The following is a 27,483-nucleotide window of genomic DNA, read 5'->3' on the forward strand; positions in this document are numbered from 1 at the left end:
AGATGATAAAGCAGTACCCAAAGTACAAAAATACATACAAGCAGCGATAAAGCCTCATTCTCAGAGGAATCGCCACTCTCTCATCCCGACACGCACATGCGTTGACAGGTTTTCACAGTGCTGTGATATGAGAAACAAACAAAACAAAATCAAGTTGTAATTTTTGGATAATTAGGTGGACACAATGTGGCAGCACGGTTAAGTACAGGTCGTGGTCAGCATGTGTGCCTGGAACCTCTCTGAGTGGAGTTACGACTCATTGGAGACTCTAAATGGTCCTCGGGTGTGAATGGTTGTCCAAAATGAGTAGTTTCATTCGCACTTTTAGGGATTTATACTTGATCGAAATGTCGCATCATCTGTCCTGTGTTGTGAGGACCGTTTAATTGTACTCGCGGCATGTGTCCAAGGAAAACGGCTGGAATGATACATCATAATAACCTAACCTCAGCAGCTTCTAAAAATACCTCCATCGGCCCGCACCAGAGTAAACTTTCAAGTCTGCTTAGTTCCAGTAGCTGAGTCCATTTTGAGGCGCTCTAAAGGCTTAAGAACTGGGTTTGTATCTGCATTGCAAGAACAACTTGATGGCTTTTCCTCTGATTGATTCAAAATGTCACAGGCCCGATTTCTGCCTCCGGGCACCCACAGCTGTGCCGGTCAGGCCCCTTTGTGTGTGTCTGTGCTAAGACAGCACCAAGCCCTCGCCCTTACCCTGATGTTCCTCACTAGTACACATCATCCATGTATCCCCTGGTTAGTGCCAAAGTTTTGTAATCTTCCTGAGAGGGCTGCGCGGTTGATGATAATAACATGACAGTATGTCGACTGCCACTCATCCTGACTGAGATTCCAACCTGGGCCGCCAGTGCCATGCGCCGGCGTCGTCTCCCACTGGACCATCCAACCGCTTATGAAGAGGAACTCTCACACTATGCATAACTGTCAGGTCACTGCGATACCATAAATGATAAAGCTAGAACCCTTTATCTTCAAGTACGTCCTCACTGATAGGTCCGACTTACATTTCTGCTGGTAACTTTGAGCATTAGCAACTTCCACCAGTGATCGGCGGTGCTTGAGAATTTGGCTCGGCCAAATGTAACTTGCGTAAATAGAGGGTTCAGACAACTCCACACCTCTACACTACAACATCATCTGGAGCAGTTCAGAATTGATATTTATCCAATAACGTGACAAAAAATATAAAACCTTTCAGTAAAATACATCTACTCACCAAAGATGTCAATTTGTCCTCTTCAGTCAGCCACTGTGGGCGTAAATTGGCTTGTTGAACAGTTTTGCTCTAATCGACCAATCAGAGGACGGAAAAATACTGACGTCGTTGTTGGCCAGCTAGCTGGCCCTGTGAGGCGCATTTGAAATCTGATTGGTTAAAAAAACAGCCCCATTGCTAATACCACTCCTGATTCTGAAGGCCCTGAGCAGATAAAGCTGACATGGCAACGCAAAGAACCTGAAATCAGATTGGGCAAAAAAAAAAATTTAACATACACATACACAGTACGTACTGGAAGGAGTGCAGCCAAGAAATTGAAAGCTACGCAATCAAGACAAAAGAAGGCTGCTTGGAATAAATGAATACAATTCAATGGACCAAATGCTAAAATTGAAGTTGTAAATGTATGTCAGCGATTGTGATAGCCTTTAGGCCAGCGGAGAATACTCTGCTGGCCCTAACTGCACACCGCTGGGTACTCACCAGTGTTGAATAATAACGTAAGATGATCCTTGACTGTAGAGTTAGTGCTTCCCTCGCCCAAAAACTTTTGCATCTCAGCACACAACTACGGTGCATTCAACGACCGCTGAACAAAGTGCAAAACCCCAACATTTCTGGGATTTAAACACCAAGACAGAAACCTGTAAAAATAGTAGCACATGTGCATTTTATCTGCGTTGTCATGTATTTATACAGTAAATTATTACCAATTTATGGTGAATGTTTGACCAAAGACCTGTGAACACGTGGTGCCGTCAATGCAATGCTGAATTGCAAATGTGCAAGGATCCACTGTATTACTGCAGTTCCCTTGGCTTTGCCGATTCTAATAATAATTATTATTATTTACAGTCTTATTTGGAGTCGTTCTAGGTATTTATTTTGTGCGCGGTGGTCGCTGCCATCAATTACCTGTGTGATTAATGAAATGACACATCTCTATTACGCGCACCAGTGTATTTTCAGGTGCGCAAGCATGCTGCGGGTTTGACTTTTGGATCATTTTACGTCTCTGCATTTTATTTCTTTTTAAAGAGTTCTGTCGGTTATCATTAAGAACCTGCGAGGAGCAATCGCATTGCATGAAAGTGTTCAGTGTACCAGAAAGGCACAGGGCCACAGTGATCACAAGCAATTAACAAAAGTAAAACAAGCCTAATTCAGCTTGAATGGACAGAGATGAAGGGTAAACCCAGAGGGCTTTGGGTTGTTTATATTTAGGGAACACACTATTACAACTACACACTCGGGCACCTCGCCAAATATGCGAGAAAGAATGCAAAGTATTTCACTTCTAATAACACACCAACCTGAATTTTATTCCACACGCATTTGCAAGCTAAGTATTAAGACTACAGTAGAACCTGCACTAAGAGCAAGTACTGTAGTGCATAATAGAGACGTGCGAGTCATGAACAAGTCGTTCAAAGGTTTTTGACTGAAACGGGTACTCATCTGCGTTAACTCGTTCACTTACTCACCCCCTGCTACAGCTGCAAAGGAAACCCCTGGACTGGTGGCCAGCCAATGACAAACAACCATTCACGTTCACGTTCATACTTAAGGACAATCAAGAGTCGCGGATGAACCCAGCCGGAGTACCCGGAAACAACCAACCGACCCACCCACCCATGAAAGGTGAAAACATGCAACTCCACATAGAGATGTCCACGTTCTCGTTTTTCACTAATAAATGAGTTGTGTTGTTCACATATTCACATTAAAGGCAAATTATCAAAATCATTCAAGGCTCTTGAAAAATGTCGAGTAAACGCTATCGGTAGGGAAATCTGCACAGCCTACCTGCTATTGGATCAATACCAACGTGCAGTATCGCCCAACCCTTGCATTTGGTATTTTCAAAATACTATATATTGTTGGAGACAAATGTTTATATAACGCGATATTCAACGACAACTTCATAAAAACAGTATAATTCAATATCGGACTGTAGGGAGGCTAAAAAAGAGGGGGCGGGTGCTATTGTGTGAGGGATGCGCTCTTCTAGAAGATTCTGCAGCGTTCCTCCGAGTTCGCCCTTATTCATTCCTTTATTGTGGAAACTAGCTAGCCGACTAGCATCCCAGTCAAAGCCACAACATAGTTCATATTGTGGCGGGGACTCAGCGCTTATGGTAGGTTTTGTATTCTAGTATACTCGAAAGTCGCAGTATTATTAAAATGACGAGAACTGTCTTGGCTCGGCATGCTAATGTCTCAAAGATGCTACTGTACGACGAGGTAGCGACTTAGCTAGCTAGCGCGTCGTCGGCTTGCTAACCTCCATTAGTCCTCAACTGTAATTACCATTCCACAAATTATCCTAAATCCTCACTTACTGGATGCACCGTTACCACATTGCTGGTGTCTGGTGCGACGTAAAACTCTTTACAAGCTAGGCGGGACTCGTCGATGCCTCATCAACATACCACTGCTAGTTGGTTAGCCTAGCGTAGTTAAAATCTCCGCCAGCTGCAGTCTATCTGCTATTGACTTGCACCTACGTTTCCCACCTTAGCATGTATTATTATACACTGGGCGCAGTCATTAGCAACATTTTACTTGGCATGTCTCAATTTGCGCACTTACAGTGCATATAAGAGAACGCACTCAAAATACTAAGCATGCAAGACACACACTCACTCAACCCTCAACCTCATTGAAAACTTGCCTTTACAAATCAATCAGTTGTAGTATTAACCAAAGTACTCTCATTATTCCTGTGTGTGTTGCAGTACCTATGACTGGATTGGAGTGAAACCTCTACCTATGCTAAGATGTCAAGTAAGGAATTGATCCAAGTATCGATTTTATTTATATCAATGGTGGTCTACTTGTAGTAGTATATAGTGTGGTCTTTTTCTGGTGAGCTGTGCAATATGTGTGCTCTGTGCAGTATGTGTGTTGTTATAGTGTTATTTATTATCGTCATGGCCTGTTGGATCTGCTAGTTTTATTATTATTGTGTGCGTGCCCTTGCGTATTTGGGTGCTGTAACGTGCATGAAAACTCACAAAGGTTTGCAAGCGCGTCAGGCCTGGTAACAAATTTGGTATTCAAGGGTCCCAGACGGTCCCATGTTTGCAAATAAACAAGGAGTTAGCCACTTTGGTTTGGACTGGCCATTTTGGGCCAAAATCACGGGTTGTATTTTGACGAACTCCCTCTTGGGCTTTTACTAAATGAGCACAAATCAAAATCACCGATACCAGCTAGGCAGATGGACGAAGACAAAAGCATTTTAGCCTCGGCCATAGGATGAGTAGTCCCAACGCCTCCCAGTGGTAGCAGGAAACGACAAAGCTTGCTGACTTGCGTGACTTACGTGGGGGTCGAGCGCACCTTCAACGCGAGCTTCCTACTTTCACCTTTCTTTCATTCCATTTTTTGTCCCTTTTTTGTAGTGTTTATTTGTAAAATGTGTAACATACTGCAACTGAGGAATTTCCCACCAACAAAGTTAACCTTGTCAGTTTCAATATCCAATATGAGATTGATACTAACAGGATGATATTTTGTGTGTTTTTACTGTTACTTTGTTGATATTGTTATGTTTATATATTTTAATAGTATTCCCTCTCTACTGTGGGCTTCAAATTTTGCAGCTTCACTTTATTACGTTTTTTCAAAAATATATTTTGTTAGAAATCATCGTTGTTTGGTGGTTTAATGCGTCCTATGTGTAGTCAAACGTATGCATACTTAAGCAAATTGTATGTGTTTTTTTTGTCTAAATTGAGCATTTTCAAGCATAAAAATGGCTAAATGAAGTAAAATACAAATAAATATAAGACATTTTTTGTTCACTTATTTTGACTTTGCAGAACAATACACGAGATTGTGTCTGAGAACGAGGCGAGACAAGATTTTAACATTACTTTCCAGAAAAGTACAAGGAAAAAATTTGCCAATGTATTGCAATCTACTCATTTAATTTCCACTACATTACACTCTTCTGTGTATGCTAGCGGCCCCGCCTCCACCCACAGAGACAAAGAGACTGTTTGACAAAAGAGTTCGCTCCGTTCATGCCGTTCTATGGAACAAGCGCGCCAAGGTGCTGAAACCAGCGCACAGAGCGAGCCCTTCTTCCTGCCTGTTTGGAGGCTGCGGATGAGGAAAACACACACACACACACACACACACAGCAGTATATTGAAGCCGGCAAAATTATTGAGTTGATTTTCATTTATTGTGTGATCATCCCAGGCCTAGTGCCCACGACAAATGGCCTAAAATCTTTAACCTTTTTTTTTGTAATATTGAATATTATTATCAAAATCAGACAATCATTCAATGATCTCGAAAAGTTTCAGGTGAAAAGTGTCGGTATCAGTTAGCCCTGCCTTGAAAATTTGCAGAATGGCTCAGCCCTAACTTCTGTGTCTTTCCCCCCCTTTTTTCTGCCAGAGAGGCCGTCCTATGCCCCTCCGCCTCCCCCTGCCCCTACAACTGTAAGTATAAGTCCACATACCGTATTTAACTTGACACAGTGACTTGCTTTGTCTTTACACAGATGTTCACATAGATCTTATTTCCTATGAGCACCATTAATCGATTGTTTGTTTGCTTTTTTTGCCTGTCATTTCTCACCTGTGTCTCATTTGTGTCCATTAGCAAATGCCCAACAATACAGGGTTTGTGGGGTACAATCCCTACAGCCATCTGGCCTACAACAACTACAGACTGGGAGGGAGCCAAAGCAGCAACAGTCGGGTAACGGTATGAATATTATCCTAGCCAAAACAAAAGCAGGTGTATGCTAGTACATGCAGTATACTGGTTAGTAGCTGCCTTGCTCGAGTCAAAGCATTGTGAATATAAATCAAACTACAGAGATCCCTTGGCTTTGTTTGAATATGAAATGTATTTTTGCATCAGAGCATTATTGCGAGAAGCCAGAACTCACTGCGTGCTTAAAGCGTATCATTTGAAAGTGCTTTTGCTGACTGAGTGGCTTAGCGTCCATCTGTGTGTTCAAACGCCACCTGCCTGCAAAATCTGCATTGGTGACGACCATGTTAAGTACCGTAACCCACGCCATCCCTGTTGCCATGGAATTACACACTCGTCGCTTGGCATGACTTTGGCTGCCGTCATTCAGTCCCTGCATGCAAGCTGTGCTTGGCTAACTCTCATAATGGCATTATGTCTCACAGCAGGCAAATCTCAGCTTTTTCTTACCTTTTCTCCCCCCTTGTCAGTGGTACTCTGTTGTACAGTGATAAACTATAAATGGCCTCACAATTCTATTTTATTCAATGAGAATATTTTTTTAAGCATGTTGTTTGTCGCCATATCTATTTTCCATAATCCTAAACATAGGTTTAGATCAGGGGTGTTTTTTATTGACCTGTGGCACATTATAATAATATACTTTAAGAAGAAAACTACAAAAAAAAACAACCGCAAAAATCAGCAGAATTAAGTCAAAATATTAAGAGAACAGAGTTGTTATATAGCGAGAAAAAGTCGTAATTTTACGAGAATAACATACTATGTGGAAAAATCATGTAATTTTAAGAACCTCAAGTCGAAATATTAAAGAAATATATATTTTTTTAAGTCATAATATAGGAAACAATTTTTGGAAAATTAGGTTGCAGAAAAAGTTCTAATGTAACAAAAATAAGGTCAAACTATTATGGGAATAAAGTCATAATTGTGAGAAGAAAATTTACAAGAAGAAAGTTGAAATTGGGTGTGGGGGGGAGACAACAGCAGTAATGGAAGAAACAGCTGGAATTTTACCAGAAAAAATTGTCATGTCATTTTAGTAAGAGTTGAAATATTAAAGAAAAATATGATATTTTATTAAAAGTCGGAATATTATGAGAAACAAACAAAAATAAAGTTGGAATTTTTGGAAAATAAGGTCAGACAAAAGGTTATATTATGGGAATAAAGTCAAAATATTATGTGAATAATGTCCAAATATGATGAAACGAAAATGTATAATGTATTTAAGAAAGCTGAAATATCTGGAAAATGAAAAACAGCAAAAATGGGGAAAAAGGAGCAAAGAGTGACGTTTCTACTAATAGGATTTTTCACCTATATTACAAAGCTGAGATGCAGTTTTTTTATACGTGTTAGGGCTGTCAATCAATTAAATATTTTAATCGCATGTTGTCCATCATTAACTCGTAATGAATCACGATTAATCGCAGATAGTTTTTAATCTATGATAAGTGTACCTTTTTGAAAGATCATTTTGAAGTTCTTAATGCACCTATTAACATGAGACTGGATAATATGTTTGCTTTATGCACATTTGTGTTGATTAAAAATTCATTTATTTATTTTTTTAAACAGCTCAACACAAATGGACCTTAATGTGTAAAAAACAAAGTCAGTGTACAACAAGTAGACATTGGTGAGGTAATTTGTCTCATCAAACAAATCATCTCACAAAGTATAATTGTGATGAAATAAAAGTTTGCAAACTAAGTGAAATGAAAACAGGATGTTAGAAAAATAAATATTGACAACTTACAAAACATAAAGTGCTGAAGAACAGTCAGTAGTTTGTGAACTAGGACTGCGCCCATATACTGTAGTGCAATCAGGTTGCAATCGTTCACTTCCTAGCACTCACTTGATCATACTTTTCTTGGTCTGCTGGCTTTAGCGGCGTGGAATATGACACTGCGGGTCTTTCAACATGCAACTTTTATTCTGTCATCTTTGACAAACACAGCAGTTCAAGCACAATCGCTAATAAATTCCCTCGCCGTGCAAATGGCTGTCCTCAGCTATGCCTGCCGGTACCTAGCAGCTCGTAACCCAAATTTGAGCTCGCAGTTCAAAGCAAATAAATCAGCCGAGAGACTGCTTGTATCTAAACAAACACACTCGTTAGTTGGGACACTTGTATGCCAAGGTACCGCTGTATAAATGACAATAAAAATACCGCATGTGCTCCAGTCTGTAGTTCTCCACATGAGTCCAGAAACTGGTATTTCAGAAAAAAATGTGGCATTGAAGGGAATTTCCGTTGAGTCGTTAACTTCTTAGCATTACAAAATATCAAAGTGGCCCTTGCATCCTTTCATTTTTCACACTGACCCTCCCTGGTTTAGATATTTCCTGGTTCCACAACCAATTGTGAAAGGTCTCTTTCTTTTTCTATGTCAGAATTCTTCTGGAATAAACATCCCCAAACCACCCAAGCCACCCGATAAGCCGCTGATGCCGTATATGAGATACAGTCGAAAGGTAAGAGCGTGATATGTGTTTGACATCATCGTGTGCACTGTTGGAAGACACTGAATCAGTAAAGTCAAATATCAACTTTGAAATGCTAGTTTTTGTCCATATCAAGGTAGTTGTTGCTAAGTTATGCCAGGACACAGGTAGGACAGTCCACTTTTCTTAGTTGGCTTTATAAATTTGGAGATGGAGCTTAAAGCACACGGCCTCCTCTGGTTTGTGACCTCTCTGCAAAGAGATAACCAATAGCCCCTCCAACCCAACCCAATCCCACCCCCATGTCTGGTTCTCATCACCAGGTTTGGGATCAAGTAAAAGCCTCCAATCCTGATCTGAAGCTATGGGAAATTGGGAAGATAATCGGTGGCATGTGGAGGGACCTCACTGATGAGGAGAAACAGGATTATTTGAATGACTACGAAGCAGAGAAGGTTGGTTGTTTTACAAAGGGATGTGTACGGGTCTTTACTGACGGATGACCATTACATGTCTCCAGCAGATGTGGGTCCCTCCAGTCATCACTGCTTCCTCTCTAACCCCTCCCCTCATGTTGACATAGTTGATAGAAACAAGGGTCCACATGTGTGCCTGCTTGCCTTCTCTGTTTCCTTGTCATTCCTGTCATCTCCTCCGACGTAGATTGAATATAACGAAAGCATGAAGGCCTATCACAACTCGCCAGCCTACCTGGCCTACGTCAATGCAAAAAGCCGTGCCGAGGCAGCGCTAGAAGAGGAGAGCCGCCAGAGGCAGTCCAGACTGGACAAAGGCGAGCCATACATGAGTATTCAGCCAGCTGAGGATCCAGATGGTAAGGTCGCTCAGCTTGATTCTCTGCCAGACTTGACAGTTCTTTGACAATGCTGTAATTACGTAAATCACGAATGGAGTGGTTTCACTCGCAGGTTCCTGTCAGTCTCTAAGGGTGTCCAAATGTTTTCCTACAAGGGCCACACTAAGAAACTGAAAGGATACAAAGACCACTGTGATGTTTTGTAAACTATATGCTAAAGGTTTCATGCTGCCGATTCCGATACCGATCACATGGATTAATTAGAATGTTTTCAATTTATTCATGATGAGTGGTATTGGCCAGCGGGAAAAGTCAGGGCAGTTCCAGGGTCCCATGACTGCCATGGGGCCCACAAATAGTGCAGCACCGTGCTATTGGCTGTATATGAAAAAAGGAACCATAAAACCACCTTAATTTAGACAAAAACATATTTGACGTACTTTTTCAAGAGAACATAAATCACTCGTGAAACTTGCAGAGGATGATACGCTTTCTTTAAGGATACTGTGAATGTAAGATTACATTCCAGTAGCACGTAGCTGGGCTCCAAACGAGAGAGCAGTTGGCGAACCCGGTGTCTTCCACCCCTGACAAAAGCTGGTCATATCGTCCAATGAATTCAGTTAATTTGCTTAGCATTCTAACTGTCACGGGATCACTACGGGCTGTAATCGTACTAGCCACAGGGGATCGGCTTTTATGATCAGCGTTGAAAGACATTTATTGTCATATGCCGATTCATGGAAATCCCTACTTAAATATTCATTCATCCCTTTCATTAATCATTTATATTTATTTACAGGCATTTTGCATTGTTTTCTGCATGTAAAACTGTAATTCTAAAAGTACAAACATGTTTTGTGTCAACATGTTTGGCTTTCCGGAACGGATTGATTAACCAATTTACATTATTTCTCATGGGTTTCATTTCTCAACCCGCTACATGACACTGTGGGTTCCCTTAGCAGCTCCTTCAGCAGTAGACTGTTACACCCACGGTGTAAGAAGGAGAGGTTCCGCAGGTCCTTCATACCGACCGCTATCAGGCTCTACAACACCTGCACCACCTGAACCATGTTGTAGTGCTTTACTTTACTGTTCTCTTTACTTGTCTTGCTCGCTTGCTGCTGTAACAAGTAAATTTCCCCGCTGTGGGATCAATAAAGTACATACAATACAATACAATACAATACAATGGGAAAAACTGATTGGGTTCAAGGACGTTTTAGTAATAGTCTGACCATCCGGAATGGATTAATGCCTCTAACCAAGGTTCCACTGTTGTGTTAAGAAGCGGAGTTACGATGCCATCTTCTGTACAGACATAACAGACAGTCCCATTAGAATGTGCCTTGTGAGTGAGGGTAAACATACCAAAAAACAAGGGAGCGCCAACTCTGTCTGTGGCGGTCCAAACTTAATCGTGGCGGGCTGAATATACACAAGGAGGTTCTAAGTAGAGCTTCAAAATGCAAAAAGAAGAAACGGGAGCGAGACAGTTTTGAGTAAGCAATTTATTGCGAACAAGCATTAAAGTGATAAAGTGAAAAGGCTGTTCATCAGCTGATCAAAAGTTTAAGAGCACAGCCTTTAAAAGTCAAAATCTTGTCAAAAATGTGGACTCAATGTCTTTCTATCAGGTATTCACACTGTCAAGATCTCTTGATGGCAATCTCTCTTTGAGAGCGGTCGGATTGTTGAGCTGCATAAGCAACGCTCTCGTAGTGCGCCATTGCTGCTGAGGTTGGACGCAGTAAGACAGACATTTGAAACTTCTTCAAAGATCCTGAGGGTTATGGAACAAAAAAGTCAAGTGGTACACCCAAAAAAAGTCACCGGCCCTGAGCTGGAAGATCTGATCGGCCGTCCGTCGAGACATGGGACGATCCTCGGCCCAAATGAAGGTTGTCACTGGTGCTAAGTGCAGTCCTATAACCATCAGACTGTATCTGCGAAAGAAGGATTTTAAGAACATAAACCTCTTCAAATGCCTCGTCTTCTTCAACGCCACAAAATTGCCCATTTGGAATTTGCATGAGAGCACCAAACATTGAAAAGGTGGAAGAAAGTTTTATGATGAGGAAAAAATTGTAACCTCGATGGTTCTGGCTTCCAATGTTCCTGGCATGACGAGGAAATCCCAACAGAGATGTTTTCCCCACGCAACAGTGGAGGGGGCACCATCATGATCTGGGGTGCTTTTTTCCTTCAGGTTGTGCAGGGGTGTCAAACGGCGGATGCTATGTGGAGGTGTTGTTGCAGGGGGCGTCCCTCTTAACTGAAGGACCTTGTCTTTGTGGTAATGACTGGGTTTTTCAACAGTACAACATTGCCTGCCTGAAAAAGGACTTCTTCCTATAACGTCACTCTTTTGACCATCCTGCATGTTCCCTTGAGCTAAATCCAACTGGGAACATTTGCCAATGGATGGCAAGGGAAGTTTATAAAAATGGACATCAGTTCCAGACAGTGGGTGCCCTCGGTGAAGCCATCTTCACCACCTGGAGCAACATTGAATCAACATTGAATTTTTTTTTTTTTTGCATTGTGAAGGTCTACTTAGAACTTTCTTAAGATCCAAACAGTGCAAAATGTAAATTCTAGCATTTTTTTTTTTAAACTGGCCTTAAAATTTTGATCATGAGTGCATGGTCTTCTAAGTCCAGTTCTGGTCGGATTTCTGTGATGAAGAACGTAGTTCCGCTTAGTTGCTGGGGACAATCAAGTCAAGACTTTGGCTTCTAAAAACAATATGCGTTCAGAAGATGAAAACATTTGCATAACAAAAATGCCTTCTCAAATAAATCAGACCTCATTAAACGCTCTGCGTCGCCTGGGCGTTAATGGGAACGTGAGGAAGACACTCTGACGCTGGGGGAACACATACATAAACAATATTGGACGTGGCGCTCCGTTGCGGAAGTTGATGCTGTGGACTTAATTGTCCCCAGCAAGTAAGTGGAACTACGTTCTTCATCACGGAAATCTGACCAGAACCGGACTTAGGAGACCAAGTGGGGGGGTAAGTCGGTGTTATTGGACTACAGTGCTGATGGGGCTGTCATACAAATAAATGTCAAAAAATCCAAACTATCCCTTTAATAGTGCGGTTTAGCTTCATCCTGAAATGTCACCCGAAAGCAGAATATTGCTAACCCTATTTTGCTGCTGCTTGAACGTAATGAATGCAAAAATAAACTTCTGAAGGCTGCAATGACGTCCAAACTGTTTTCAACGCTCCCCTAGATTACGATGATGGATTTTCAGTTAAGCACTCTGCGGCCGCCCGTTTCCAGCGCAACCACCGTCTGATAAGTGAGATCCTCAGTGAGAGCGTGGTCCCCGACGTGCGGTCTGTCGTTACCACCGCCCGCATGCAGGTCCTCAAACGCCAGGTTCAGTCTTTGATGGTTCACCAGGTATAATCACCTTTTTAATACATTGCCGTCACACAACCACGGAAGAATCTTCCTGACTTTGTGTCTCCTGTCACAGAGAAAGTTGGAAGCGGAGTTGCTTCAGATTGAAGACCGCCACCAGGATAAGAAAAGAAAGTTCATTGAAGCCACCGAGTCGTTCACAAATGAGCTGAAAAGAGTATGGCCTTTTATTTATTTATTTATTTACCTACCTACCTACCTACCTACCTCAAACAAAGCCATCACCTGCTCTCACGGAAGGGAAGGCTCATTTTGCCAAGTGTAGCATAAAATGCTAGTGGACATCTGCTGCCGTTAACTCCATCCACATGTCCTGTCCGTAGCGCAGTTGTTGAAATGACATGTCCAAGTTGCCATTTGTCCTTGATGACGTCTTTTGTGCACAAAACGACAGGGGTGCCGCAATATCTCGCAAGATTAAAATGTGACAAGAAAAAAAATGTCTGGCCATAATTAATGAAAGATGAATGAAAATGAACTTGCTAATTTTGCCGGCCTCTATATATTGCCGTCTGCATGCGCATCTGTTTTCCTCATCTCTCGCCTCCAAACAGGCGGGAAGAGCGTTCACTCTGTGCATTGCTTCAGCGTCTAGATCAGGGGTGTCCAAACGTTTTCCAGAGAGGGCCACATGCTGAAAAATGAAAGGATGCAAAGGCCACTTTGATATTTATGCCAAGAAGCTACTGTAAATGTAGCTAAAAAAACTGCATTTCACTTTGTAATATGGGTGAAATGCTACTAAAAATGTTTTTTCCATAATAATACGAGCTTATTCTTAGAAAATTGCGACTTTTGTTCTTTATTCCATAATGACTTTTTTTCTTAATATTTTTACTTTACTCCTGTAAAATTACAGCTGTTTTTTCCATTTCTGCTGTTTTTTTGTTTTCCAACTACAGTCAAACCTCAAACCTCTCTTAGCGGCCACCTTTATAGAACGGCCACCTGCCTATAGCAGCCACTGAAAAATCCCCCGCAGCAAATGTACATGTTATAGACCCTGTGTATAGCAGTCACCTGTCCAACACGGCCAGCGGCCACCCATTTTGTCTCCCTTGGTCAATATCTGACCACATATAGCGGCCAAATTACCGACTCAAGTAGAAGTTTCATGCACGAAAAAGTTTAGTTTTTCAATCAATGAAGCCGTCGTGTGTAGACTTTAATTACTGAGTGCTAGCTCAGTCACAATCATTCACAACATCCACACAAACTGTCAGTTGTTCCACATAAAAAAGCCGTCTTCTTTTGAGCTTGCTATTTCCTGGTCAAACAGGTAACTTTAAGAGCATTTGCACCAAAACATTACCACAAAGTAGGCTGGGAACAGGACGTGCTCCCAGCGACGCTACAATTTAAAAAAAACATACGCTAGCATGCATGCGGCAGCGGGAGCAAAACTGAGTTCGGTTGTACTTTAATTGAAGTATTTTAGAATGTACTCACGTTATTTTTGATCAATCCTCATCCACAAATCCATCAAAGTCCTCATCTTCTGTATTCGACACAAACAAAGCCGTCTTCTTTTCCGTTCGCTACTAGTCTGTTAACTTGTCAGTGTTATTCAGCTCTGAAGCAAAGAAGGAAACTTCTCCTGTTGCTTCTGCCAACTTTATTTATTGAACGCGGCCACCAGACAGCAGCTTAGAACACACACACATCTCTCAGCATCGTCTCTCCTTCCTGCTTGCCCACAAGGCAAAGGTTAAACAAGCCCCACTACATAGCTGTCCAGCCAATGCCTGTAAGAAATGACACCGTTTATTTCCTGGTGTGCACTGGTCAATACTGTAATGCCGCTTGTTGTGGGGAAGGAGAGACTCACGTCGCCGATGCACTTTAATGGCTTTATTAACATCGGAGAACACTGCAGGACTTTACATCCACGCCAACATAAACACACTTCCCAACTCTCTCCAAACTCACAGCTAGCACTGAGCTTAGCTCTCCTGCTCGGGACGCCCACCGTCACTTCCCGTCACTTCCTGATGAACTAAAGCTGTAATGACACTCTGCCGTATAAAAAGTAAAATATTAAAAACAAGCGTAAGACATTACTAGCACAGCTTTGTTCTGTGGGTGGTGGATATATTCTATCAGTTATTATTAAGCCTCTAGCTTCCTTTTAGTAAGTAAAAACCTTGGCTATGATTGCACTACATTGTCATGTAGACCTACAAAGTACACTTGGAAGAACAAGAGGTGAATAAATGTATTGCAACTGATGTGAAACTGATGAGGGGTAGGATTAAATAAGTTTTGCTTCTTCCTACTCCTTTTTGGACATGAAAAATTGTGAATTGTACTATGTGATGTGCTACTGTTTGACTCATATGCATGTTCAGGATTAAAACCATGAACCATGATAATAACAAGCCTAGTAGTGCTGTACAACTTTTATCCGCAGTCCGCAGTGCCCTCTACTGGTCAACATTATTATTATTATTATTGTTTTCCCTTTTTTTTCTTTTTTTTCCTGTACTGGTCAACATTCAAACTGGATGCCAACCTGTCTATAGAGGCCACCTGTCTATAGCGGCCACTTTTGCAGATGCCCTCTAGTGGCCGCTATAGACAAGTTTGACTATTTCATTTCAGCTTTCCTCTTGTAAATGTTCTTGTAATTACAACTTCATAACTTTTAAAACAAGAATGTATTTTTTCTTATTTCAACATTGTTACTAAAATATTTTTCCTCATTTTACAAGTTTATTCTCATAAAATTGCAACTTTTTTTAATTAGAAAACCATGTTTTTCTATTATTACTATTACTATTTTGACTTTACTTAAAATTTCTGCTGTTGATTTATTTTGTATAATTTTCCAAATATTTCAACTTTCTTCTTGTATATTTTCTTCTCCTAATATTTTGACTTCATTTCCATGCTTCCGATTACGTTATTCTTGTGAAATTGTTTTTTTTCCCTTGCTAGATTGCAACTCTGTAGACTGCGCTGTGGGCCGATAAAATCACAGCCGCGGGCCGCAAATGGCCCTCAGGCCGCGGACTTTGGACACCCTGGCCTAGATGCTTCACAGAAGAACAGCATTCCGTAGAACAATGGAGTGAGACCTCTTGTCCGTCATACAGTGGCTTTGTCTCAGTAGGGGGAGGCGGGGCCGCTAGCATACACACAGTGCAGCGAGGAACCTCATGAGGAGCAATGTTAAGTTACATGAAATCTAAATGATACTAATACATTTTCTTTCTCCAGCTTTGTTGCATGAAAGTGGAAGTGGACATGGAGAAGATATCTGCAGATATATCAGCAGCAGAAGAGGCAGCCCGCAAACGCATGGCTGAGCGGGAAAAGGATGCGGGAGGTGCCAAAGAGGCGCCCAACTGCGTCTTAGCCGAAGAAGAAAAACACATCTGTACGACTCACGGCAAAACTCAACAGAATCCTCTCGGCGAAAGCACCGCCAAGGAAGGTGAGGACACCGCCGCCAAAGATGCACCAGGTGAGCCACACCGCCAGGATTGATATTTCTGTTAGTCATTGTTGTCACCGACCGTTTGAATGATGCAGGGAAGCGGAAGGCCTCTGAGGAACTGGAGGCTCAGCCAGGCAGTGAAGAGGGAGCATCGGAGGACAAGGAGAGTGTCCCTGAGGGAGCCATGGAGGAGGGAACCAGCGACAGCAACACAGGCTCTGAGACCACGTCTGCTCAGACCGAAGACGCTCTGACGAGCGAACCACCAGAGAGTATCAGCAGGGCGAGATCAGCCCACTAAGTCAGACTCCTGTTCCTGATATCAGACTGTGGAATCCTTCAGTTGACCATCTTCTGCCAAAGCAGGTGTAACAAAAGAAGAACAAGCCTGAAGCACAAATGGCACGTGAATGGACATTTTTTCTCATTTCAATACTGTACAGGCCTCCTGGCTGGTTACAGTGGAACCTGTTGATATCGACAACCAGTCCGTTCGTGTTGACGTGTTGTGGTATTGTCAACTTCGTTATTACTTGTGTGTGTTTTTGAAAAAGCAGATTCGTGATAGTTCGAGTCTCATATGAATACTGTACAGGTCTCTTGGCTGATTACGGTACAACCCGTTGATGTTGACAGCCAGTGTGTGTCGATCAAGTCCCGGTCCACCACGTCCTAAAAAAGTACTGGCTTAAGTTGACATGCGTGATCGACCACGTCTGTCATTGGAAAAAACGGGCGCGGTTACGTCGACGCGTGTTTCATCGTTACCACTCACGTGTTTTTCAGAAAGCAGATTTTTGACTTTTCAAGTCACGCGTAAACGTGCACGCCGTGACTATTTTCTGTTACACCGACAGCCGCTTGTGTTGACGCGAGTCAGCCGATCAGAGGGATGTTGACCTTAAACGCATTCCACCTTAGCTTTTTTGCTGTTGCAATAAGTGTCTGGTAATATGAGAGGGAAGGTTTCTCAGTGTTCGACTGTATAACACAGTGTGTTGTAGCGCAAGTGTTACTTTTGCATGTTTTGTCGTGGTTGTGAGGAGGTATGTGCTCTCCTTGTTTACTACCTGTTTTAGCACCACAGTCATTTTTAGCATTATTTTGTCTCAGGAGGTTTTAGTCCCAGTACAGTAGTGTTACTTATTTATTTTCAACATTTTATTGCTCTTTTGTATTAGTTATGCTGGCGTACGCGCAGTCCACCCATAGGCGTTAGATCACATGATCATCAGCACCGCACCATGCTCAACCACCAGTGTTCTCAACTAGCTAGCTGTCAATCAAACCCACAGCCGTACGTGTTGTTTATGGACCATGGTTGTGCATACTCTGTATTGCTTGAATAGGAACATTGGTGTTAACACGCAGCAGCTTGTAGAACTCTCCAGAACTTGCAGTCTTAAAGTGAATTTTCTTGTGCGTATTTTTTACAAATAAACTTTTCTATCCTGTGGAGCCGTCCTGTGTTTGTAAACAATGTATAAATACACACAAGATCAACAATGTGAACAAAATAAACATCAATCTCATCACACTAGTATTGTTCAGATACCATAAGTGTCAACATTTGCGTTTGAAAATGAGGCAGACTTTCTTGAAAATTCGGGAGCAAAACGGGAGGGTCGACAGATATCCGATACTGTTCCGACCCTTGGTTTGGATACTGTTTTATTTGGATCTACCCTCCCACCCCTAGTGTAAGGAAGGAGGAGGACATGCTGGGCAAGCATGCAGGGCGCACCCTGAAACTACAGGTGCGACCCAGAAGACAACCTAATTCTAACCAGAAGTCAGTGCAACAAACCAATGCAGGTATTATGAAATCATACACAACATGTGATACTCTTCTTCAGCCTTTGTCACGAGGAAGTGACTTGAGATAGCAGATTGTTCACATTTCCTGTTTCCACAACAGAAATGTGTGTGGTATCCATCATCCATCTTCTACCGCTTATCCGATTGTAGGGGCAGCAGCCTAAGCAGGGAGGCCCATCTTATCCACCCCCGGGGCCCTGCCACCGAGAAACTTTTTGACAACCTCAGCAACCTCAGCCCCAGAGATAGGAGAGCCCACCGTGGAGTCCCCAGGCTCTGCTTCCTCATAGGAAGACGTGTTGGTGGGATTGAGGAGGTCTTCGAAGTATTCTTTCCACGCCTACACCCATGGGTGTAGGCCCGGCCACCAGATGCTCGCCATCAGGCCCCTCCTCCGGGCCTGGTGCTGACCTGCGTCCAGGAAAGGGAAAACTTGGTCCAATGGTTTGTTTCTTCATAGGGGTCTGTTGAGCCACTCTTTGTCTGGTCCCTCACCTAGTACCTGTTTGTCGTGGGCATAAAACCCCCCGACAACTTAGCTCCTAGGATCATCGGGACACGCAAACTCCACCACGGTAAGGTGGTAGCTCAGGGAGGGGAGTGTGGTGTTTTTGTCACGCAATGGCATACTGGTAACGTGTGCAGTTGTGTAAAAGTAGCACTGCATTGCATGTGTTTAGTTCCTTGTGGTTAACACTGCATCAAGTGACAGACAGCAACCACAGCTGCAGGTGTTCAGGTCTTGTAAGATGGCTGGGTAGCAGGAAGTGAAGAGAAAGTATGCTCTGCCTTCTGTGCTACTCACCCCAGAGTATACATATACAGTGGTGGGAAAAAGTGTTTCTGATTTTCTGTGGCACCTAAATGTTTCACATCCTCAAACAAATTTAAATATGAGTCAATGACAACATAACATGCAGTTTTTAAATGAAACTTTTTATTATTAAGGGAGAAAAAAATCCAACCCTACATGTCCCTGTGTGAAAAAGTGATCCCCCTAAAGCTAATAAGTGGTTGGGCCCCCCTTAGCAGCAACAACTGCAATCAAGCACTTGCGATGTTGTAATTTGCCATTTGTGGATAATGGCTCTCACTGTGGTTTGCTGGAGTCCCAAAGCTTTAGAAATGGCTTTACAACATTTCAGACCAGTCCAATGTATGGTGCTTAATGAATTTCCAGGAACATTGGAATCAATCAAACACATGTTTAAAACAAAAAATAAATATATTTGTCTAAAAAATAAACATACAGCCTAGTCAACCTGAAACAATATGATCTATGAATAATAATAATTAATATACACTGTAGTGTAGTAGTGTTCATATGTTCCATGTGAGGGCTATCATTGTTGTACAATAACGTGATTCTGTAGGGTTAATGAAGACGTTTCAGTAATGTGTTGTTTTTTTTTACCAAGTGAAACCCCCAGCAGTGACATCGAGCACTTGTGCCTTTAGTGCCTCCGCCTCCAGCTCCGAGTCAACATGACGTTTGTCAGCGGTGAGTAACTTACTAGTTCACTGGTAGAATACTTGATATTTGTTACCGTGCATGTGGAGGAAACAAGAGCAGCTGCAGAAAATTTGATATCAGGTTTTAGTTTACAGGTTAGCAGCAAGCTTCACGTGCGGATCAACAGTGGTGTCCAAAGTGTGGCCCGGGGGCCTTTTGTGATCGGCCGCTTTTTTTTGTTTTTAATTGGCCTTTGGCACATTTGAAAACTATAATTTAACAAGTAAACCAAAAAACCCCAAAACGAAACAAGGTAAAATCTGCAGTAATTTTACATCAATAAAGTCCAAATACTCTGAGAAAAAAGTTTTAATGTAACGAGAAAAAGTTTGACGAGAATAATGTCGTAAGATAATCAGGAAAAATAACGTCATTTTTGTAGCATAAACTTTAAATATTGAAGAGATATTTAGTCATTAATTTTAGTTTTAAAGGATTTTTTTAAGTCGAAATACAATGAACAGGCAAACAGGCAACAAAGACCGTAGTCATTTTTGGGAAAATTAGGTTGCAGACAAAGTCCTAATGTTATGGGAATAAAGTCAAAATTACCAGAAAAAAATGTACAAGAAGAACGTTGAAATAGTTGGGGAAAAAACAACAGCAGAAATGGAACAAACAGCTGTAATGTTACAAGAATAAAGTCAAAATATGAAGAGAAAAAAAGAAGAAGAAACTTGTAATATTATGAGGAAAAGCTGTCATTTTAGCAGTTGAAATATTAAAGAAAAAAATCTGTTTGTTTTTTTACAGTTGTAATCTTATGAGAAAGAAAACCAAATAAAGTTGTAATTTTTTAAAAATAAGTTTGGCAAAAAAGTTAGAATATTCCTGGGATTATGAGAATAAAGTCACACTATTACGAAAGGAAAACTTATGAAGATTATTTAAGAAAGAAGTTGAAATATTAGGAAAATGGGGAAAAAAAACAGCAAAAATGTGAAAAAAAGCAAAGATTGACGTTAATAATAATAATCCATTTTTTCACATATACCACAAAGCTGAGATGCATTTTTTTCTTGAAATAATAACTTCTTACAACTTAATATTGGGTTTTGAAGTGTAATCAGTGGCATATGCTGCTCATAAAGAACACTGGAGGACATCCTTAATATTATTTCCAATAAAGGTAACCTGTGTCATCACTAAGTATGACCAACATCTACTAATGTGATTGCTTTATATGCATTATATCATCTGTTTATATACTTTACTGTATGCTCTTTTAATGATTTATTTTCAGATGTTCAGAGGTTTCTGCCACTTTTCCTCATATGGTCAATTATTTACAAGGTAAGAAAGGTTCCACATAAACCTGAAGCATTTGTAACATTGTGTTCATTCGCAACACCGTGTGCAGTATAATGTATGGATGTACCATTTGCACTGTGGGTGGGCGATACTGCAAATAGGAGTAAACACAAGACAGGTATTGCTGATAACTGATACTGATACTTTGATCTTTCAATGAACCAGAAGGTCATTGACACATTTCGTGATTTTGCGTTTTGTCAAAATAAAATAAAATAAAATAAAATTCCTGATTTCTTGTTTTCTTGTTTGTCAGACTTCAATGTTTCAGATCATGAAACAAATGTAAACATGAGTCAATGACAACACAACTCAACACAAAATGCACTTTTTAAATGAAACTTTTTATTATAAAGGCAGAAAAAAATCCAATGCTACATGTCCCTGTGTGAAAAAGTGATTTCCCCCTAAAGCTAATAAGTGGTTGGCCCCCCTTAGCAGCAACAACTGCAATCAAACGTTTGCCATAACTTGCAATGAGTCTCTTCCAGCGCTGGGGAGGAATTTTACACAATTGTTGTCATTCAGCCACATTGGAGGCTTTTCCTTTTTAAGGTCATGCCACGGCATCTCAATAGGATTCAGGTCAGGACTTGGACTAGACCACTCCAAAGTGTTTTTCTTCATCCATTCAGAGGTGGACTTGCTGGTGTGTTTTGGATCATTGTCCTGCTGCAGAACCCAAGTTGCTTTCAGCTTGAGGTCACCAACAGATGGATGGACATTCTCCTTCAGCAGAATTCATGCTTCCATTTATCACAGCAAGTCTTCCAGGTCCAGAAGCAGCAAAACAGCCCCAGACCATCACACTACCACCACCATATTGTACTGTTGCTATGATGTTCTTTTTCTGAAATGTGGCGTTACTTTTACGCCAGATGTAATGGGACACACCTTCCAAAAAGTTCAACCTTTGTCCCGTCAGACCACAGAGTATTTTCCCAAAGGTCTTGGGGATCATCAAGATGTTTTCTGGCAAAATGGAGACGAGCCTTAATGTTCTTTTTGTTCAGCAGTGGTTTTGGTCTTGGAACTCTGCCATGCAGGCCGTTTTTGCCCAGTGTCTTTCTTATGGTGGAGTCATGAACACTGACCTTAACTGAGGCAAGTGAGGCCTGCAGTTCTTTGGATGTTGTTGTGGGGTCTTTTGTGACCTCTTGGATGAGTCGTCACTGGGCTCTTGGGGTCATTTTGGTTGGCCGGCCACTCCTGGGAAGGTTCACCACTGTTCCATGTTTTCACCATTTGTGGATAATGGCTCTCACTGTGGTTGGCTGGAGTCCCAAAGCTTTAGAAATGGCTTTATAACCTTTTCCACACTGATAGATCTCAATTAATCTGTTATGTTTTAACAGGGGGGGCAATCACTTTTTCACACAGGGCCATTCCCTTAATTATAAAAAGTTTCATTTCAAAACTGCATTTTGTGTTGTCATTGACTAATATTTAAATTTGTTTGATGATCTGAAACATCTGTTCCTGAAATTGCGTCTTTTTCCTCTGACGTCTCCATTCTAAATTTTCAACCAAATGATGACCTGCTCTGACCCGGACACAGCAAAAATCAGCAAGGCCTGCCGGGGTTACAAGGAGCAGCCATTCAGAGGCTGCGAGCGTGAGGAGAGTGGCTGATTGTGGTTTGAGTTTGGGCGAGTACTGATGCCATAATGTGACCCTTAATATTGAGACTATCTATCTTTGCACCTTTCACCCACCCCGGATTTGCACAACGGTTCCATTGTGACTCAGACAGAGAATAGAAAGTACAAATTCTTCTATCCAGCTTCTTCATTGAGTGGTTTCTTGCAAATTCCATGAAAATAAATGCATGAATTCAAGTTACAGGGTACAGTGCATCCCCGCTCATTCACAACTCAGCTGCCCTGCAAATTCTGGATTAAAAAAAAGTATTTCTTTTTATTTTCATCTCTGAAAATCTGCACTTTTTGGGGGGCAGAAATGACAGCAACGCCATTGTGTGACCTGCAGACTCGGGCAGGACCGTAGCGGGGCTGGCGTCATGAAGACTGGTGCTGACGTTTGTTCTCACGGCCATCACGTGTGTCGGTTTCAACAAACCTTGGCGTTCTGACCCGCACTATTGGTTGTCCTGTACGATGGAACCATGGTTAGAGTCATGAATTTGTTCCAGAAAGTCAAACTCAAACCGAAACGCACTTTTACCCTCATTGAAGACGTGACTGTTAACGTGACAGTTCCCAAAGACACAGCCTGGCAGCGAGATCAGCGCCTTCCTCTTCATTCCCGTTTTGCCGCGAGTTATTTATTGAATTCAATCGTGTTTCTCACCTCAGTAACCCAAAATGGAGCCAAAGAATTTTGCAAGCGCCAGCATCTCAATAAAGAAAAGAAGACCTCAGTCTCCTCAGCAGGGCCAGAGTCGCCTCCACCTGCTGAGGAGACTGAGGTCCTTTGGTGTGTGCAGGACTCTTTTACGGACCTTTTATGACTCTGTGGTGGCCTCAGCCATCTTCTATGCTGTGGGCTGCTGGAGAGGGGGCAGCACGGACAGGGACAGGAGCAGGATCAATAGGCTGATCAGGAGAGCGAGCTCTGTCCTGGACGGTCCTCTGGACTCCGTGGAGGAAGTGGGGGAGAGAAGGATGTTGGCTAAGCTGACATCCATCATGGACAACACCTCTCACCCGCTACATGACACTGTGGGTTCCCTTAGCAGCTCCTTCAGCAGCAGACTGTTACACCCACGGTGTAAGAAGGAGAGGTTCCGCAGGTCCTTCATACCGACCGCTGTCAGGCTCTACAACACCTGCACCACCTGAACCATGTTGTAGTCACTATGTATTCTTTACTTGCGTATCTTGCTTGCTGCTGTAACAAGTGAATTTCCCTGCTGGGGGATAAATAAAGTACAAATACATACAATACATACATAAATACAAGATGAGAAGAGAGCGTTGAGCGTTGGAGAGGAAGGCGTTGATCTCGCTGCCTCATCGTCTCTTTGGGACTGACTGACTATAGGGCTGTTATTTCATGTACAGAGGGCTCTAATAATGTTGACAACCATATTTACAAAGTCATAAATGGGTTCTCTATGCTCAATTCATTTATCTCGGTCGGGTCTGAAACCAATTAACCAGCATCAACGAGGGACGACTGGATTGGGTCATACAAGTGTAAGCTGACTGACTATAGGGGTGTTATTTCATGTCTACAGGGCTCTAATCATGTTTAAAAAATGTATTTAGAAGGTCATAAACAGGTTTCTAATAATGAAAATATTCCATTTATTAATATTGAATCCTACGGCGGTCCTTGAACGCACCATAGCTGCTGTAATACACAAAAGTGAAACTTATATACTCGAACTTGTACACCATGACTTGGATTCTATGTATTTGTAGATCATCGTACATTATCTTCAATTAGTGGCGAGTGCCTGTGCATGTTCGACATCAGATGCGTTTAATAAGCGAGCGAGGCAAATAGAAGTGAGAACGGGGGTGGTGGGGGCGGGGGTCCTGAAGCTAAATCCAACCAATTACAACAGTCACTTTTATTGCTATTATTTAGTGCTTTTTAAAAAAATGTACTATTGAAATCGGGGGAGAACGTCAACGTCCAGCTAGCATGAGGAATCGGAGGGGGAGGAGCGAGCTGTGTGTCAAAAGCAGACATTTTAATGGACGGTTTTTGCCATTGGTTGGCGATGCAACCCTTGTGAAAAGCGGGGATTTACTGTAGTCTGACAGTCTTGTGTTTCATGTAGCGCTTACACATGATTTACTAACTTGGATGTGACTTTGATTGCAGCCTTGTTTATGCCAAAATGGGACGGAGGACGTGACAGACTACACGGATTCCACCTTCGATTACAGCGGCATTCCCGAGTTTTGTGACAAAGTCAGCAACCACCAGTTCCGCCTGTGGTTCATGCCTCCTTTCTTCTCCGTCACCAGCTTCACAGGCCTGGTGGGGAACCTGCTGGTCATCTTCACCTTCATCTACTTTAACCGCCTAAAGACCATGACAGACGTGTACCTGCTCAACTTGGCCTTTGCAGATTTGCTTTTTGCGCTGTCGCTCCCTCTTTGGGCGGTCGGCTCCATGGCCGAGTGGACGCTGGAGCTCGCCGTGTGCAAGATCATGCACACCGTTTACAAGGTCACCACCTACAGCAGCATGTTCCTCCTGTGTTTTATCAGCATGGACCGGTACTTTGCCATCGCCAAGGCGGTTTCCGCACACCGCCTCCGCTCCCAAGCTGTGCTCTTCAGCAAGGTGTCATCCGCCGCCGTCTGGATCCTTTCTCTGATCGTCTCCACGCCAGAAATGAAATACGCCAAAGTCATCAACAACAGCTGTACCACTTTCTCCAGTAACGCAGATCCGCTTCGCTTCAGCATCCAGACGAGCCAGATCGTTCTGGCGTTCGTGCTGCCGCTGCTGGTGATGAGCTTCTGTTACAGTAGGATAGTCCACACCCTGTGCCAGACTCAAAACTTTGAGCGCAACAAGGCCGTCAAAGTGATTCTCGTTGTTGTCGTTGTCTTCGTGGTCTGCCAGGCGCCTTACAACGTGGTCTTGTTTTGGACCACAGTCGTCGTAGCAAAAGGAGGAACTGAAGACTGCTCGTATGAGAACAACCTCCTCTACGCCACGGACGCCACTCAGTGCGTGGCCTTCCTCCGCTGCTCCCTCAACCCTTTTGTCTACGCCTTTATTGGTGTTAAATTTCGCCATGACCTCCTGAGGCTGATGAAGAAATTGGGTTGCTTGAGCCAGGAGAGGTTCTTAAAGTACACGGACAACGGGAGGGGGAGCTGTGCTGCCTTAGACACCGACACCACCGCCACCTTCTGACCCGAAAACTGCCCAGCTTCCACCTGCAAAGCACACATCAGCGTTTAAGTCTCAAATGACACAGACGGGTAGTCCTCAGAAGCCGGTAGAACCACATCTGCAAAAAGCAGAGACCCAAACTAAGTTTTTATGTAATTACAGGAGCGTGTTCTTCGCCACGAAACCCCCCGAGGACCACCTGTACTGTGTATAACAGCAGTATGATTACAGTATTTGAGCTTTTTTTCTATCTCCGACCACCTCGCGCTTCGGATTTTGCGGCTTTGCTCTGTCACGGTTTTCCAAAATATAATACCATCATTTCCTTCTTTCCCTGCGGCTTATACCTGTGACATCTTGCGGCGTCTCGTATGCTTCGTCACAGTCGTTTTACACTTCATGCACACACCTAGGCAGTAAGGTCCTCGCCCTGGGACCAGAAAAAGCGCCCCGCCCACCGGGTCGTCGCTCAGCCTACCCCCCCACGCCCCACCCTTGGGTAAGGGTAGGAAGGAAGGGGGTGGGTTTAAAACTTCTTGAAGAGAACATAACATAAAGAAATGCATGATGCAGGGTTCGAGTTAAAGGCGATCCTTCTAGCAACGTTTGCTCAAGTCTGCCAGCGGATCTCGACAGCGTGGAGCAGTGCCTCAAACATCACCAAGAGGGTTGGAAAGGCTGGAGTGCTGCGTGACGAAGAAGACAGCACAAGCTCAATGGCTACTTTGCCCGGAGGCGAACGTGGCACCGAGAGTGACAACGAAAGAGAAAGAGAGAGACTGACAAAGTGTGTGACGAAGGAATTATGAGGCTGTTCAGTTCCGACGCTGAAGAAGACGCAGGAAGGAAGGTGACAGCGAGGAATGACTTTTCTGCTAGGCTACAGTTTAACTAGCCGTGTTACACGCACTGTTCGGCATTGTTACCAAAAAGCATTTATTGAATTAAAACTTTAAAAAACCTTTCTGTGTAACGTCTTCCTGTGTACTAAAAACTGTATCCCACGTTACGTTGTGGACACGTGTGGCCTATCCTGTATATCTTTTTTTCTCTTTAAATTGAGCTTATATTCAAGTGTGCTCAATCGTTTGCAAATTACGGTCATGAATAAATCATGCGGTTTTGATGTTGAAATGGCCAATTATTAGTCAAAACCTCTGCATTGTAAGCAAACGTTAAGTATTTTATGCCTAAATTAAGCTTTTTATAGCATAAAAATTGCTAAGTGAAGTAAAATACAAATATAAGGCATTCAGAAGACGCATTCAAAGATGTTGTGATGATATGAAATATTCTGCACTGGTCACTAGGTGTCAGTAATGTTCGCTGGGACACACAAGCGCCAAACTTGATCGCCGAAGCAACAGGCTTTTATTGCAGGTGTGAATAACCTTTGTGGCCGTAACCCACACCAAGCTGAAACTCAACATTGAACCCCCAACGTCACTTCCTGTCCGCCCCCCACACAACTACCTTAGCAGCGGAACACATTTACAGCAACACACACAAGCACACATCTTATTTATGTCTTATTTTCTCTTATTCTGTCTGCTATATTGGGTAATAGGAGTGTGGAGGTGACTATAGGGGTGTTATTTCATTTCGAGAGGGCTCTAATCATGTTAAAAATCGTATTTAGAAGGTTGTAAACAGCTTTTCTATGCTCTAACACCGGAAATATTCCATCTACAAATAAGGAATGCTACTGCTGTAAACGAGGGATTACTGTGACGTATACTTTTATCTTTCTGAGCATGTTTAAAAATACTACATGTACATACATACAGTATGTTGTAACTCACCTATAGTACATCAAACCTGACAAACAGTTCCATCTGTTTATTCAGTATTGTGATGAATATCTATTCTTCATCTTGATTTCGTTTTCAA

The 27,483-nt window shown here is 42.5% G+C and overlaps 2 protein-coding genes and 1 long non-coding RNA gene across 8 annotated transcripts in view; 2 read left to right on the forward strand and 1 right to left on the reverse strand.

Moving 5' to 3' along the window:
- LOC129182217 (uncharacterized) overlaps positions 1–3,887 on the reverse strand; it is a 28,839-nt gene extending 24,952 nt beyond the window's left edge. The window contains exons 1-2 of one of the 3 annotated variants that reach the window (XR_008570593.1): positions 3,583–3,887; positions 1,724–1,884 (exon numbers count right to left, since the gene is read on the reverse strand). This is a non-coding gene — a long non-coding RNA (uncharacterized LOC129182217). Of the gene's footprint in view, positions 1–38; positions 121–1,237; positions 1,455–1,723; positions 1,885–3,582 lie in introns of those variants that run through there. The other 2 variants (XR_008570591.1, XR_008570592.1) reach the window with 2 other exon arrangements.
- Positions 2,781–17,581, forward strand: LOC129182212 (SWI/SNF-related matrix-associated actin-dependent regulator of chromatin subfamily E member 1-like). Of its 4 annotated transcripts, none has more exons than XM_054778020.1 (11): positions 2,781–2,881; positions 3,979–4,027; positions 5,654–5,697; positions 5,861–5,965; positions 8,381–8,461; positions 8,755–8,886; positions 9,095–9,266; positions 12,495–12,667; positions 12,744–12,845; positions 15,908–16,154; positions 16,223–17,581. In XM_054778020.1, exons 2-11 carry the CDS (start codon positions 4,021–4,023, stop codon positions 16,426–16,428), a joined length of 1,269 nt encoding a protein of 422 aa, XP_054633995.1. In that variant the 5' UTR covers positions 2,781–2,881; positions 3,979–4,020; the 3' UTR covers positions 16,429–17,581. The 4 variants fall into 4 exon arrangements, with proteins under 4 accessions (XP_054633995.1, XP_054633997.1, XP_054633994.1 ...); XM_054778022.1 differs by lacking the exon at positions 2,781–2,881 and adding an exon at positions 3,119–3,378 and having other exon boundaries at positions 15,908–16,124; XM_054778019.1 differs by lacking the exon at positions 2,781–2,881 and adding an exon at positions 3,121–3,378.
- A 676-nt stretch (positions 17,582–18,257) lies between these two features.
- ccr7 (chemokine (C-C motif) receptor 7) lies at positions 18,258–27,481 on the forward strand. The gene is made up of 4 exons (XM_054778023.1): positions 18,258–18,389; positions 19,364–19,446; positions 20,702–20,751; positions 24,565–27,481. Exons 2-4 carry the CDS (start codon positions 19,431–19,433, stop codon positions 25,612–25,614), a joined length of 1,116 nt encoding a protein of 371 aa, XP_054633998.1. The 5' UTR covers positions 18,258–18,389; positions 19,364–19,430; the 3' UTR covers positions 25,615–27,481.
- The last annotated feature ends 2 nt before the right edge of the window (positions 27,482–27,483 follow it).

The sequence above is a fragment of the Dunckerocampus dactyliophorus genome, chromosome 6, assembly GCF_027744805.1.
Source record: "Dunckerocampus dactyliophorus isolate RoL2022-P2 chromosome 6, RoL_Ddac_1.1, whole genome shotgun sequence".
Classification (NCBI taxonomy): Eukaryota; Metazoa; Chordata; class Actinopteri; order Syngnathiformes; family Syngnathidae; genus Dunckerocampus; species Dunckerocampus dactyliophorus.

Excerpts from the sequence above, each read along its gene's own strand:
- ccr7 (XM_054778023.1), top strand. Across the intron at positions 20,752-24,564 it reads TATGGTCAATTATTTACAAG|CCTTGTTTATGCCAAAATGG; the intron begins GTAAGAAAGGTT and ends CTTTGATTGCAG.
- LOC129182212 (XM_054778020.1), top strand. Across the intron at positions 8,462-8,754 it reads ATATGAGATACAGTCGAAAG|GTTTGGGATCAAGTAAAAGC; the intron begins GTAAGAGCGTGA and ends TCTCATCACCAG. Across the intron at positions 16,155-16,222 it reads CGCCGCCAAAGATGCACCAG|GGAAGCGGAAGGCCTCTGAG; the intron begins GTGAGCCACACC and ends TGAATGATGCAG.